Source organism: Leuciscus leuciscus (assembly GCF_965113295.1).
Source record: "Leuciscus leuciscus genome assembly, chromosome: 25".
Taxonomy (NCBI): domain Eukaryota; kingdom Metazoa; phylum Chordata; class Actinopteri; order Cypriniformes; family Leuciscidae; genus Leuciscus; species Leuciscus leuciscus.
The window spans coordinates 15,995,066-16,011,323 of NC_138724.1; the positions used below are offsets into that span (position 1 = coordinate 15,995,066).

General features: G+C 43.3%; 1 protein-coding gene across 1 annotated transcript; it reads right to left on the bottom strand.

The window, feature by feature from the left end:
• Positions 1-18: 18 nt before the first annotated feature.
• Positions 19-5,191, bottom strand: LOC309490269 (kunitz-type serine protease inhibitor A-like). The gene is made up of 5 exons (XM_082159351.1): positions 5,084-5,191; positions 830-1,024; positions 510-686; positions 371-417; positions 19-283 (listed from the first exon to the last, which is right to left on the bottom strand). Exons 1-5 carry the CDS (start codon positions 5,166-5,168, stop codon positions 227-229), a joined length of 561 nt encoding a protein of 186 aa, XP_082015477.1. The 5' UTR covers positions 5,169-5,191; the 3' UTR covers positions 19-226.
• Between the last annotated feature and the right edge of the window lie 11,067 nt (positions 5,192-16,258).

Sequence of the window (16,258 nt, forward strand, 5' to 3'; positions counted from 1 at the left end):
TTCTTTCAAATAACTTGATTACAGAGACTTATGGCTTATAGCGTCAAATTAAACTTTATTGTTTTGCAGAATTTGAAATAAGTTCACTTACAGATATAGCAGAAGACATAATTGATTGGACATTAATGGGTGTATATTGACAAGTTTATGTAAAATGGTTGACTTGTTTTGCACTGCTCATATGACACCTGTCTGTGGGAAGACTTCTTCTTGACAGCAAAGACGATCACCACAGTGAAAATAATGACACCAATAAGACCAAGTGCAACACCCCAGATAATTCCTGATGGGATAATGGATTAACTGAATTAATATCGGTGGATAAATGAGTTGAATGAGTTGAAAATATCATATTGAAGTTTCACATTACCAACTGATAGGCTACACCTGATTCACCTGAGTCCTCGTGGCCTTGATCTAATCAAACAAATTTACATTAATTATGTTTTTTTGCATATAGATCTCTGGGTAAAATCACTATTATAAGTTTAATGTCATACCACACGTACCTGCTGCATTGAAACACGTGGCATTGCACCAGTCAAAATTGAGGAATCGGTTTCCGTTTCCCACACATCCGGTCCAGTAGAAAGTCGTGCATGTGTGATGTTCAGGACTGTAGTAATACCGCAGATAGTGACCTAAACATTGCCCAGGTTCTTTTGGAAGATGGCAAGCTTTGCGTTCTGCAAAAAATAAAAAATAAAAACCACAGGGTGGCAGTATTTTCTTAAGTCAAAGATGTTAAGAGTAGCCTAAATGAAAATCTGTTTCATGCAAAAAGATTGTATGTTGCATTATTGCAGACGAATGTGAGTAGAAAGATTACCGTCTCTAGGGAACAGCTCTTCAGCTCTGTGAGAACAGTTTCTCATGCACTGCTTCTCTATAATGAAACGGTTTGCATTTCCACCCTCCCCTTTGTACCGGAATGGAAAACAACTGTCTTTTTCTTCATCGTAGTACATATAAACCAGAGGATCAGATGTACCCGTTCCTTCATCTGGTTTCAGACTGCAGGCCTCTAGATTTGGAGAAAAATGAAAAAGGAGAGTGATTTGTACTGTATTCTCTGTCCGAGGTCCTCAATTAAAATGTTGTAAAATCTACACTATACATCCTACATGCCAAAGTTCAAATCATCCATGGAAATGATATCAAGAGAATGAGTTTTGTATCTTGAATGTTATTTTTGACTAGTCAGTCCACACAACTACAGAAATGACACCACAATCATCTCTATAGATATGTTTTTTGATTGCCCATGTTTTATTTTCAATTTGTCCATTTTTTTATCGGAAATTTAATTTTTTTTGTGTGTAATTTTTACTGTTTTTCAGGATAAAGTAGGGTAACATGGGGTAAGATGCCCCCCTTAAGAACAATGTGCATTTACTTTAGATTAAGTTTAGCATGGATGATGATGCATGATCCAATGTAGGGGTGGATTGCCCTAATGTGGGACACTGCCTAATGTGGGACACCTAAGCTCCAGTGGGTGTGGCTCTTCCCCAAACTAATGAATGTCACTGAAACTATGGGAAAGCCAAAGCTGTAGTGTCATGTGAACAAAATCATATAACCTTTGACCTGTCCAGTCATAAATTAGGGCGGGGCAATCATCAAACAGGAAGTACTTGCTGTGAAAGCTGCAAGAAGGTCAGTGACATACAATTTTGACCAAATTAGTGTTAAGGGTATAAATTAATCATTATCAAAATAATCATGCTGCTTTTTATCTTAACGTGTTTATAAAATGTTTGTTCATTAAAAAATAGTATAGCATAGTATATATTTAAGCTATATATTTGTTTTTTAATAAATTTTTCTATTGTCCCACTTTAGGACAGGTAGTGTCCTAATGTGGGACTGTATGATTAGCCTAATGTGGGACAATTGTAAAGCTACATGCCAGTCAAGAATGTGTGGTGAAGCATGGTTTATGCAGCAGTAATGGTTATTTACATGTTCTTAGTGATCTTTTGCAGTATTAAAATACTTTATTACTACAGATATTTAAGGGCAAGGGACATTTATACTGCGGTTTGAGGGACATTTTTACTGCGGTTTGAAGGTTGTGTGTGTGTGTGTGCTGTGTTTGTGTGTGTGTTTTTTCATCTGTTGTTGTTTGATATATTGTAATAGGCCTATGCAACATTTTATATATTTACCTTTAAATAGCCTATAGGCTACTTCACGAGTTCATGACTTATTAACTTCTGCAGGCCATTTGTTATCTGCTGTTTTTTTCATCTGTTGTTGTTTGATATATTGTAATAAGCCTATGCAACATTTTATATATTTACCTTTAAATATAGGCTACTTCACGAGTTCATAATAAATACATTCATAATAATAAGTTAATAATAAATTCATGCATGCAAAACCATAATGTTGTTTTATTTGCTTGATGATACTCAATTGTCCAACGTTCATCTTAAACCTTGGTTTTATGACAGGAACAACATTGCAAATGGTAAAATGACTGAACATAAAAATAAAGAATTAAAGAAATAGACAGAATTACTTATTGAGGACGTTTTACTATTATTCATGAATGAAGGTGCACCAGTTTAGACCTTTTAACATAGACTTTACAGTGTCCCACATTAGGCAAATGACTGTCCCACATTAGGAAGCTGCACATTTTCTCAGACAATTAGGCACTAAAAGCACTGATATCTGTATAATTTATTTTATGAATGTGTTATCTGCATTTTCTCTTTTGATTTGATTAGAAAACCCCCTGAGGATTCCAAAAAGGTATTGGATGTGGATTTAATGTATGGTCTTCACATCGTAATACTCTACAAAAGTCTGAAAAGCAAAAAATGTCCCACATTAGGGCAATCCACCCTATTATTATAGGAAATAAATAGGAACATTTGCTTATTTAGTTGTTATAGAACAAAATGTAAAATTATTCAAAGAGACCATCTTACCCCACTACTGGGGTAATTTGGTCACCTGGGATAAGAAGCCCCACTTTTATTATGTATAAATGACTTTTGATTTGATTCTTATTATTAATAATATATTTTTTTTAATTGTCAGTTACTTCAAAATAAAAACTATAACTTTACTCCACAAATCTGAAAACATAAATGTGTCCACAAATCCCCTATTAACAAATAGACACAAAATATTTGATATTCAACGTAAACCAATGTCACAGATCACTATTTTACAGAGACTTTGCCCAATTCTGAATTTCACACTGTAGAAATTATTGCGATTTTAACTGTAAAAATGCTTCCTGTTAATTGGTTAAACTTAACAGTTTGTTCTCTTACTATATGGTTAAAAACTATAATAGATATTTCATATCATTTCATATAATTTTAAATGTGGCATTTTTATAATTAAAATACAAACTATACTATAATGTACAGTGAAACATGTAAATTGACATTCCCTGTGTGACACTCTATATTTGATGGTCTTTCATTTAAAGTCCCCCTGTGGTGAAAATCAAGCTTTTAATGTTGTTTATATATCTATGTGGTGTTTTTAATATGAGTTAAGACAAACCATGTGCAAATTCATAATTCCACACCATTGCTGAGTATTTTCTCCCTAAAACTGCAGTGAACCAAAGACAGTCTCAAAATCGCTGTTTGAAATCGCTGGTGTTTCTGACTTGTAACCAATCAGGTCAGCGTGTGATCGACAACGAGGGGATCTCTGAGCTGGTGTGAGTGAGTGGAGGCGGGGCTAATTTGCATATTCATAGAACCGTGTATACTAAATTAAACAAGGGTAACGAGTTACATTCAAGCAATTTTTTTGAAGGAAAAAACTTTTAACTTGGTCATTTTGGTGATCAAAGATGAGTTTTAAGGGATACAATTATTGACTTCTTATTAGTTTTGTAATAAGTTACATAAATTAGGGTTTTATGTTTCTACATGAACGTTTATTGCATTATTTTAGTGTTACCATGATGGTGTTTTGTATTTGTGAGTAAATGACACTGCTTGCACCTTCTATATATTAGTATTTACCTCATCTTGTGATGAACTTCGAATCGTCGTGTGGCTTTCTCTTTACCACCTGTGTTATTATGGTGGTTGTCAGTATATGTTAAAGGATCAAAACAGATTTTAGTTGCAGTGTGGTTATGCTTACTCAGCAGAAAAGGACTGTTGGATTTACTAGTTTATTTATTTATTGTTTGTAAATTACAAGTTTTAAACTGTAAAATGTACAGGTTGTTCTGTAAAGCTGTTTACATTTTACTGTATTTTTACATCATTATTCTGGCAATCACAGCCAGTTGTTTTCCAGTAAAGTTTTTCTTACACAGTTGTGTGTTGTTGTTTTTTTACACAGTTTTTCAAATTCTTAATCTTACATCAAGTTTTGAACTTGAACTATTAAAGCTTTTTCATCAAGACTCAACAAATAGTAATATCCTGATGTTTCATAATTGCAAATTAGCCCCACCTCCACTCACTCACACCAGCTCAGAAATTCATTCATTGTCGATCACTCATTGACCTGATTGGTTACAAGGTAGTTTGTAACGTCAGAAACACCAGCGATTTCAAACCGTGATTTTGAGACTGTCTTTGGTTCACTGCAGTTTTAAGGAGAAAATACTCAGCAATGGTGTTGACTTATGAATTTGCAGATGGTTTGTCTTAAAGCATATTAAAAACACCATATAGAAATATAAACAACATTAAAAACTAGATTTTTTTTAGCACAGGTGGACTTTTAAGGGTCACTAAATCACTCAAATTTTGTGGAAATCTTAACGATTACTAGCGTTTTACACTTGGGTAACAGGTGACTAATTGTAGCCTACAGAAATGGCTTAACTTTCTGTTTGTACTGTTTACTGATTTGCAATCATACCTAAACACAAACATTCAATTGCCAATTTCAATGAGTTTGCATGTGCCACTGCCAAGTGGTTTACAGGGTTATTACTATTATATACTATTATAAGACTGGTCTAAAACACAGTGACAAACAGAACAAGTTATTATAAGATCAAACCAGACATAAACCCTGTTAACAAATTCATTAATTAACCTTTGTGTTTTATTTATCTACATTTTACAATAACAACACTTACCTGGTTTCTGAGTTTGTGCCTGAATGTTGTGGTTCAGAGCAAAAAGGAATAAAATGATGCCAAGTTCCCTCATAGTGAACCACATAGTTGTGTGAACGCTGGTGTAAATGAATGTTTGATCAATTTATGATCAGACACAAGATTATTTGATCTTTGTTCTGTGTCTAAAGAGCAATAAAACTTAGAGGAGGAGATAAGAATGATTTCTAATAAGTCGATTAGACAGCGCTAACAAGTAAAATGAAATCATTATGGCATTTAGTTAAAGGGATCATATGCCCTTTAACGAAGTCTTGATTTTGTTTTTGGTGTGTACTGTAATATGTTTTCATGCTTGATTGTTCAAAAAATGCATATTTTCACATATTTTACATTATTACTGCTCCTCTCTCCCCAGTCTGGTTGAACGCGTCGTTTTCGACGAAGCCCCTCCTTCCGAAATACGAAATGTGCTGTGATTGGTTAGCTGGCCCAGTGTGTTGTGATTGGCAGGACTTAGCGCGTGTTCGGGAAATGTCATGCCCCATTCATAACCGCGAGCTCTACTCAGATGTCAGATGGCTTCAATTTCAAACCAATTCAAGCCTGATTCAGACCCTGACAATGTTAATGAACAAGAGGATTGTGCTGAACGGATTTCAAGCCCGGACTTTGCAAGCACATATTTCACAGGACGTTTCAGAGTGGTATTTTTGTTGTTGTAATTTTCTTATAGATACGATGTTATCCACCATTTAATCATATTTGTCAGAAAACTATGGTAATACAAACAGTGATCGATCACAACATAATTTTATAATTTTTGCTCACTGTAATGTTAGTTGCAGTATAGTAGGGCAAAGCTTTGCCCTTCGTTTACATCATAGCTATCATAGCAATAAAGTTTATAATTGGAACTGATAATAGAAAACACAACTACAAATAAGACACACTTACAAGTTGTGATCCATAAACAACAGATTGTCCCGACAAAATAGGAATGGATACGTCTTTCAGGAGAAGCTTTTGTGCGAACGTTGAGGTTATAATGTTCAGGAACAGTGTTAAAAATAAATGTTACCCTCTCTAAGTTCGGTAGCCTTAGGACAAACTTTTTCCTGTGTGTGAAAAACAGCGACAATAACTCTTCCTCTTCTAAGCAGCCCAACATGGCCTCACCCACTTTGTTGCATGTTTCCGGGGCAGGGTTTATGTAAATTTTAGGCTTTGTGATGTCACCAACCCGGGAAGAAGCTCGTTGTAGTCCCTACCTGTCACCATTATGTTCAGTTCATAGACTTTCAGTTGTTTTCATTCATCACCTGTGTTTCCCTGTCTGTTTCCCGCCACCAATCTGTTACCATGATCACCTTCCTCACAGCTGCCTGTCGTTTGTGTTCATCATCGTTTGTGTTCATCAAATGCATATTAAAGCATTTGATATTATCCTCATCCTCATCTTCTTCTTCTCATTCCGACGAGCCGTGACACTACCAGCCGTTTGTTGTAGTCCTTAGCAATTTCTGTAAAAGAAAATATCTCCCTTTGCATTGAACTTTTAGCCTCGTAACTTTGCAGATGTTGTTTATGCTCAAACAGCAACACTACACACTAACTGAACTAAATATAAATAAAAAAAAATCATAATCAAGGACCATCAATATACTGTATATTCAATAATATTATAATATAACATAATATAATAATGTGTATAATGACCATTTTTATGCACCTCGCTATGGGAGAATTCTTTAGAGGTTACAAGTGAAAATAGTAGCATGATGCCAAAGAGGCTCCACAAATCATGTGGCAGATTCAGGTTTCAGTATTGGCTGTTCCTAATAGTGGAACATTAACACACAATTAAGTCGATTCAAATCTGCAGTCCCATCATAAATAAGATTATTTAAAAAAGATATATATATTATGTTACATGTAAAAATGCAAAATATATTTATTCTGGAGCGGCTCAGCTCAGCTGGTATATCACTTCTCCCTCATTTGACCTTTGATTCACTAAATGATCATCCATGTGTCTCCAGTGGGTGATTCACATAGTATGTGACATATGTATGTGACAGATTTAGCTTGGAGTGGCTGGAAGCTTGTTCAGACTGAGTAATAAACTGTGTAATAAAAATAATAAAAAGTGTAGTTGCAAGGTAACTCACAATTGTGAGAAAAAAAAGTCATAATTGTGAGGTAAAAATTAACTTTATATTATTATTTTATTCTGTGGCGGAAACAAGCTTCCATATAAAGTATACCAGTGTGTATAAAAAACAAAATCTGAACATCTTTATCTCGCCACTTACAATTTTTGTTTCAAAATATACAAGGTAAACAAATAGATTTTTTGACTATTAAAATAAATGTAAAAAGAGACTGGGGCTATACTTATACTTTTTTACCAAAGTGAATATTTGTCATTAAATATACACATGAACCTTTTGTGTAATAGTGTGGGTGGGTGTCAGGGTGTGGTGCAGGTAGAAGAAGGCGATGGCAAAATTCCAACAGGTACAGGCAGGCAGGATACTCACACACTAAGTAAAACAGATAACAGACAAAGACTGACTGATCTGAAGGAACTTAAATACAACACAGATGAACACTGATTAACTGAACACAGGTGATGTAGATCAGGGGTTCCCAAACTTTTTCGTTCTAGGACCCACCTAGACAAGTATAATCAATCTCAAGACCCACTTGCACTGGTGCTACCAACTTTATCAGTTGGTCGCACCAGCATGATTTGGTCGCACATTTTTTTTTCTACATGCAATGGGATTAATCAATGCATGCTTGATGGTCTTAATCTGCATTCCCTAGTTTTGCACTGATGTAAAAAGACTGACAGTGACAAGCCTTCATGTTAGCAAAATATTTTAAACTTTTAACTCTTAAAAAAACTTTTAAAAACATGTATGTTCTTTAATGTTTGATTATAATTTTACCGTCTTCACATAGGGATGGGAAATGATAAGATTTTATCAATAATAATAATGCCACTGACGATTCTGATTATCGATCCGATTCTTTAACGATTCTCTTATCGATTCTTGATAGCACTGTGTGGAAAAATGTAGTCATATGGTTTTCAAAAAAAAACAAGGGGTTCTCTTACGAGAGGTCTCTCGTACTTGCGTAAGATATCTTACGCTAGGGGAAAACCTCTTTTCCTCAAGATATTGAAGCCAAAAATTATCCTTAATTTTGCAATAATGTAAAACGCATTGCAGCAGCATGCAGACATGGGCGAGACAGCTCGCGCGCCCATTGGCTGCTCTGCGGCAACTGCACCAGCCTATCGATAGAGGCTCCTCATGACGTCAGAACCAATGAGGGCGCTTCGCGCCCATTACGTCATGTCCCGCCGAAATCGGGTGGGGCCAGGGCTATAAATACGGCCCAGAGAGGCTGGTTTGGTCAGTTTTTCATCTCTTCAGCGGGCCTTCGCATCGCTGGATCCTGAGAGGAAGCCGCGCCGTCTGAGTCAAGCACCCAGCGGGATTAGTGCATCTGAAGCTGCTGGTCGACATCTCGCCGCCTTCAGTCGCCGTTTCTGCTGACGCTTTCCGGCGTACATATCCTTTTCTCTGCTACTGTGTTTTGTGTATGTGTGTGTGTTCGCCGCCGCGACACACACTCTCATTGCACTAAAAGAGCCGGGCGTCTTTTTCAAGACGCCCCTTACCCCCCCAACCCGCAAAGCTCGCCGGTGCGCCCGCTTGCCTTGCCTGCTTGGAGGATGATACCTTCTCTGTTCGAGCCGCGCAAAATGCGCCGTTCACAGGGGAGGCTGGAAGCGGACGGTCGGGGTTAGTTTTTCTTTACGTACAAGAAAGCTACCCTGCCTCTGCGCCCCATTCACGCGTCAATCACCAGCGAAAGGAGAAAATTGCGTTTTAGTCCCGCCGAGGCTGGACTTACCTGAATTTTCTCACACATTTCTCAGTTCCCTGATCAGGCGACTGGAAATATAAATATTGCAGCGCCGGCAAGCAAACGCCGAAGAAAACATGCTGACGCTCTTATATGCTCGTGCATCTGAAAGCCTTTGTATTCCCCCCTGTGGCTCAGTGGCGGAATCTTTGGTTTTTCACACGAGAGATGTGAAATCGTTAGTTCGTTAGTTCGAGTAATTCGTTAGTTCGAATCTCGGTCTAACGGCAGATTAATTATGCCTCCAATGCTTTGCTCTGTCAGTTCCCTGAAAGGCGACTGCAGATGTGCATTTTGCAGCCAACGAGCGCGTTTTACAACCCGCTCGCCTGCACCCAAACACCGTTTCTATGGTTCCCGTGCGTCACTGGCGAAAGGAGAAAAGAGTGTTAATGTCCCGCTGCGGCCGGGCCGAATTCTATTTCTCATTCCCCTCTGAAGTTCGGGCGACTGGAAATGTCATACTGCAGTGAGCGAGCCTGTTGTAATGCACGCGCCTGCAAACAAACGCCAGCATGTTGACGCTCTCTGTTTCTATGGCAACTTCTCGCTCGTTCAGTTCCAGTAAATGCGACTGTTCCAGTGTATTCTGCAGTAAACAAGTCGGCGACACAGCCCGCTTGCCTGCACACAAACGCCGCTTGACGGCTACCCAGATAAATCCCATAGTGTGTATTTTCTGGTGTTCCGGCCACGGGCGATGGTGTTATGAGTGTAGACAAAATGCCCAGTGCTCATTCCTACACAGAAACACAGGTTTCTCTTATAATACTCGCGCTATATAAATTTCTTTGTGTCTTCCCCTGTGGCCCAGTGGCAGATTCTCAGGTTTTCACGCGAGAGACCCATGTTCGATCCCGGGTCTACCGGCAAAAAAATTTATAAAAAAATTTGGGCCGTCAATGCTCGCTCTGTCAGTTCCCTGAAAAGGCGACTGCAGATGTGTATTTTTGCAGCCAACGAGCGCGTTGTACAACCCGCTCGCCTGCACCCAAGCACCGTTTCTATGGTTTCCGTGCGTCACTACCTCCATTCTCACACATTTCTCTGGAAATGTCAATATTGCAGTGGACGAGTCTATTGTAATACACGCACACCTGCAAACAAACGCCAGCATGTTGATGCTCTCTGTTTCTATGGCAACTTCTCGCTCGTTCAGTTCCAGTAAATGCGACTGTTCCAGTGTATTCTGCAGTAAACAAGTCGGCGACACAGCCCACTTGCCTGCACACAAACGCCGCTTTACGGCTACCCAGATAAATCCCATAGAGTGTATTTTCTGGTGTTCCGGCCACGGCCGATGGTGTTATGAGTATAAACAAAATGCCCACTGCCCAGTGCTCATTCCTACACAGAAACACAGCCCGTCGCACAGGGCTCGCGCACATGAAATCGACCCAGATCGATTGCGCATTAAATGTGGTAAATGTGCCCACTGCCCAGTGCCCACAAACACTACGTTCTGCATGTCTCAAGGTTTCTGTAAAACGAAACCAACATGCATTCGCTCTGCTCAGGCAGACAATGCTCTCAGTGTTGTAAATGTGCCCGCTATCCCACGCCCACATTCACACATAGACGTGACAGGTCTTACGGGACTCGCCCAGCCCTCCCCCTCTCGGTTGACCACCGCAGAGGAGTCGAGCGCGGGCAATCTGCCCGCTGTTATCAGCGCGCCCCCTGCCTCAAATGTCATAAGCGCGACGCTTATGTTGCAGCACACTGAAGCCCCTCTGTCGCTGAGCGACCAGAGCGCGCTTCGCATTCAACCCCTAGCCATTCGTGCAAACGCATGGGCAAGGCTACCCGGGGTTTCGAAGTGGGTGCTAGACATTATAGAAAGAGGCTATTCGCTACAGTTCGGTCAACGCCCGCAACGCAAAGCGGCGCGAATCGGTACTACGGTGAAAAAGGAAGTAGCACACCTACTTTGGGCCGAAATAGCGAAGTTACTGAGCAAAGGGGCTATAGAACCCCTATCACAAGCTCAGAGCGAAGGGGGCATGTACAGCAGATATTTTCTGGTACCCAAAAAAAAAAAAAAAAAGACGCGGGTCTCAGACCCATTTTAGATCTATGACGACTAAACAAAGCACTTCTGAAACGACGGTTCAGAATGCTCACGACCAAGAAAATCCTCTCGCAAATTTGCCAAGGGGACTGGTTCATGTCGATAGATCTGAAAGACGCTTATTTTCAAATACAAATAGCGTCACGTCACAGGCGATTTTTGAGATTCGCCTTCGAGGGCCAGGCATATCAGTACACAGTCCTGCCATTCGGCCTATCCCTGGCACCTCGCGTATTCACGATGTGCATGGATGCAGCGCTCGCACCCCTCAGGCTCCGAGGCATACGAGTGCTGAATTATTTGGACGATTGGCTGGTTCTAGCTCGATCACAGTCGGAGCTCATAGAACACAGGACCATATTACTCGATCACCTCGAGAATTTAGGTCTCACAGTCAATTGGGCAAAGAGTTCACTGTCTCCCAGTCAGAAAATATCTTTTCTGGGCACAGATCTGGACTCGCTGTCTATGACAGCACAGCTGTCGCCGCAGCGCAGACTAAGTATTCAGCGCATGACAGAGATTTTTCGCCACGGCGCTTTAGTCCCGCTCAAAAAGTTTCAAAGGATGCTGGGTCTCATGGCTTCAGCATCCTCAGTGCTTCAGCTGGGTCTGCTTCGCATGCGCCCGCTGCAGTATTGGTTGAAAGCGCGCGCCGCGCAGAGCTTGGACCTCCGGTCTCGCGCGCCTCAAGGTCGATCAGAAATGCGTCGCAGCTCTGAAACCTTGGACAGTGACCGACTGGTACCGGTCAGGTGTAAGCCTGGGGACTTCCTCGAGTGTGAAGGTGGTGTCTACGGACGCCTCAACCTCGGGATGGGGAGCGCTGCTCGAGGGCAGACCGTTATTCGGCCAGTGGTCGGAACGGGAAAAGCTTCTGCATATAAACTGCCTGGAAATGATGGCAGTCGACAACGCGCTGAGGCACTTTTGTCCCCAGATAAAAAGACACCACGTCTTGGTCCGTTCGGACAACATGTCAGTGGTGGCTTATATAAATCACCAAGGAGGTATCAGATCCAGAATCCTTCACAGGCTGACGGAACGCCTCCTGGTCTGGGCTCAGCACAATCTGCGCTCGCTCAGGGCAGCGCATGTGCCCGGCCATCTGAATGTGGGACCAGACAGACTGTCCAGTAGCAATCTGCCGACAGGAGAATGGTCTTTACATCCACAGACAGTCAAAATGCTATGGAGGACATTTGGCAGAGCGGAAATAGACCTATTTGCGTCTCAAGAGAACGCTCATTGTCAGGAATTCTTCTCCAAGAGCAGGGATGCGCTGGCTCACGTCTGGCCCCGCTGCCCGCTCTATGCGTTTCCCCCTGTCACGCTCCTACCCCAGGTGTTAGAGCGAATCAGGGAGAGCGGATGCCCAGTGCTACTCGTCGCCCCATTTTGGACAAACCAAGTCTGGTTTCCAGTCCTGATGCAGCTGACGAGTACCGCCCCGTGGCCGATACCGGTGAGGAGGGATCTCCTCTCGCAGGCGAACGGCTCGATCTGGCATCCTCGCCCGGAGCTTTGGTCCCTACATGTGTGGGCCATCAGCGGGTACCCGTTAACCTCCCAGCGGGAGTGTTAAACACGATCACGCAGGCTAGAGCTCCATCTATGAGGCGGCTCTATTCCTCAAAATGGTCTGTGTTCACTAGCTGGTGTACAGCGAGTGGCACTTCACCCTCACGCTGTGGGGTGCCGGAGGTTCTCTCCTTTTTACAAGAACTTCTGGATAAGGGCAGAACCCCATCCACGCTCAAAGTTTATGTGGCGGCCATAGCAGCGTTCGCTGAACCACCGCTTGGCCAGTCATTAGGAAGGAACGATCTGGTCATTCGCTTCCTTAGAGGAGCTAAGAGGCTGAACCCTCCCAGACCTCCCTCAGTTCCCGTTTGGGACCTTTCCACGGTTCTGGAAGCCATGAAAGGTGCCCCATTCGAGCCAATACAGTCAATAGACCTGAAACTCTTGTCTTTCAAAACAGTGTTTCTTCTGGCTCTCGCTTCAGTGAAGCGCATAGGGGATTTGCAAGCGCTCTCAGTGAGCGCGACGTGTATGGAGTTTGGGCCGAATGACTCGAGAGTCATACTCAAACCAAAGCACGGATATGTTCCTAAATCCCTCAATACACCGTTTAGGGCACAGGTGATCTCCCTGTCGGCCCTGCCGGTATCTGAAGAGGAAGGGGACGCAGGCTTCCTTTGCCCGGTCAGGGCGTTAGGGCCTATGTGTCTCGCTCATCTGTTTTCAGACAGACAGAGCAGCTCTTTGTTTTTGTTCAGCGGACGTTCTAAGGGACTAGCTGCGTCAAAACAGAGTCTATCCAGATGGATAGTTGATGCTATAGCGCTAGCTTACACATCCAGGGGCCTGCAATGCCCGATAGGTGTCAAAGCGCACTCCACAAGAGGCATGGCCTCGTCGTGGGCTTGGTCCAGTGGGATTGCCTTGCAAGATATCTGTATGGCGGCAGGCTGGGCCTCCCCGTCTACATTTATAAGGTTTTATAACCTCGAGGTTCCCGCTTTGCAAGCTAGGTTGCTCTCGGTTTAATTTTTCAGTATTGCCCGCCCGATGCTATTGGCTCGGGATGCTGAAACTGCTAGAGCGTCGATCACGGATCGTCTGTATACTTCTGTGGGCAGTGCGTAAGTCCCCCATATTTACCAGTCCAGGCCGAGTTCGCCCTGGCTGTGTGGAACACTTGATATAACATGCTCTTATCAGAGCTCCATATTACAGGAATGATGCTATTTTAGCCCCTCTCCCCGGATTCTCTGTGAATCCCTTGTGATTAGGCACTGTATGAGCCCCGGGCACCTGCCCTTGGGACTTTAGTGTTATGTCTCAAGCACGCACGGCGTTTTACATTGTGTTCCCCTAGCGTAAGATATCTTACGCAAGTACGAGAGACCTCTCGTAAGAGAACGTACTCGGTTACTAACGTAACCTCGGTTCTCTCTAGAAGAGGGAACGAGTACTTGCGTATCTTGCCGTGCATGCGTCATGTTCTGATTCGCTTCAGCGATGAAAAACTGACCAAACCAGCCTCTCTGGGCCCTATTTATAGCCCTGGCCCCACCCGATTTTGGCGGGACATGACGTAATGGGCGCGAAGCGCCCTCATTGGTTCTGACGTCATGAGGAGCCTCTATCGATAGGCTGGTGCAGTTGCCGCAGAGCAGCCAATGGGCGCGCGAGCTGTCTCGCCCATGTCTGCATGCTGCTGCAATGCGTTTTACATTATTGCAAAATTAAGGATAATTTTTGGCTTCAATATCTTGAGGAAAAGAGGTTTTCCCCTAGCGTAAGATATCTTACGCAAGTACTCGTTCCCTCTTCTAGAGAGAACCGAGGTTACGTTAGTAACCGAGTACGTTTTATTTATTTTAAAGCTTAAGCTTGAGTAAGCAAACTGTACTTTTTATGTAATTTATGTAATAAATAGAACTTTATTGTAAAGTGTTACTGATTCAAACGTCTCCTGAGTTCACTGTTGGAAAGATCAGTTGTCCATTCATTAAAATGAATCGTTCAAAGGAGTCATTAGTTCGCGAATTGGACATGTCGTGCGCGTTGTGTGATTATCCCAGCAGTTAGGACATAGACATCCAAGATTTGTGTCAACACAGAAAACATTTCATCACTGGAGAGTTTTTTTTTCGTTTAATTAAAGTGTTGTTTTATGTCAGCTGAATGTCTGGGACGCTTTTCAGAGAAGATAAGGCAACAACTTATTTAGCACAATTCACACCCAGCGGTAATTGAGGAAGAAAAAAAAAACTCAGAATGCTCCACATGAAACTTTTGTCTTCCGACCTTTTACCACCGTGTCGATTTATTTTGATTAATATGTGCGAGGGAGAGAGAGCAGGACAGCGCTTAGTTTGGAGACGGTGAAGTCTTTTTTACACTTTCGCCTGGCTCCGAAGAGAGAGAGTGCGCGCGCGCGACCGAGTACTCTCTCTGCTCGTTCTTTCAGTTAAACATGCACTGTGACTTTGTCACAAGCGCAGCAGTTCATCTACATTACTCAGCGATCAAATAACACTTTGGCGGGCGCTAAAACTCATAGTCGTTTGGTCATTAATCGGACTGGTTTTGTTTCACTCATCGTAACGTAAATTTAGCTGCAGCTAAGTGCCTTTGTGCGACCGACCTTTTCTCACTGTGTGACCCACAGTTTGAAAACCACTGATGTAGATGATGATTAACTAGACACAGGTGATACAACTGAACTAATAATGACAGTGAAGAAGACACGTGACATGATGACATGCAGACAAGTCCAATGAAAACAAACTAAACAGAACACAACTGTGACATTACTCCCCCCACCCGGTAAGCGCGTCCTCGCGCCGTAGAAGGACTAACTGCGGAGGGAGAGGACTCAGGAGGAGGACGAAGAGCGGGTGAGGGCAGACTGAAGGCAGGAGGGACCAGGGTGGAGCAGGCTGTGTAGGCGGCCAGGGCGGAGACGATGGAGGGAGGAGCCGTGGAGGAGGCAGGGCTGACGACTCCAGGGGGCCGACTGACGGGGGCAAAGCAGGTGGGAGAGGAGACCAGGGTGGAGCCGGAGAGCCGACGCGTCCAGGCGACGCCGAGGATCCGGCGGGACATGGCGGGGCCGCCGGCTCTGGCGACTGAGGTGCAGACAGTGACACAGATGGGCACGGTGGAGACAGAGGGAGTGAGGACCCAGAAGGAACTGAAGGGAGTGAGGAGTCCAATGGAGCCGGGGGGGCGAAGGGACGAGGCGTAGCTAGAGTAGTGCAGTCCAGAGGTGAGGGAAGGTCGACGAGCGACCAAGGTGGATCCGGGGGGAAGAGGGAGCCTGACGGAACTGGTGACCAGATGGGCCACGGTTGAGCTGAGGGAGGTAGAAGCCAAGGGGACATTAATGGACCATCGGGCTGAGGTGGAGTTCGGGTCGCGGAGGTTGGAGGTGGAGACCAGGGATCCACCGACCAGGCTGGAGCTGTAGGCCGGCAGACCCACGGCGACTCCACCTCCCTGAAGGTGGTAGGAGGAGCTGACAGGCAGTGGTGGAAGAAGGGTTGAGAGGTGGTAGATGGGAGGAGGTGGGAGAGGGAGGCTGGGTGGGAATTCGGAGAACAGTCTCTGGCTCGGCGGGGCTGACGTGAACAGTCTCTGGCTCGGCGAGGCTGACGTGAACAGTC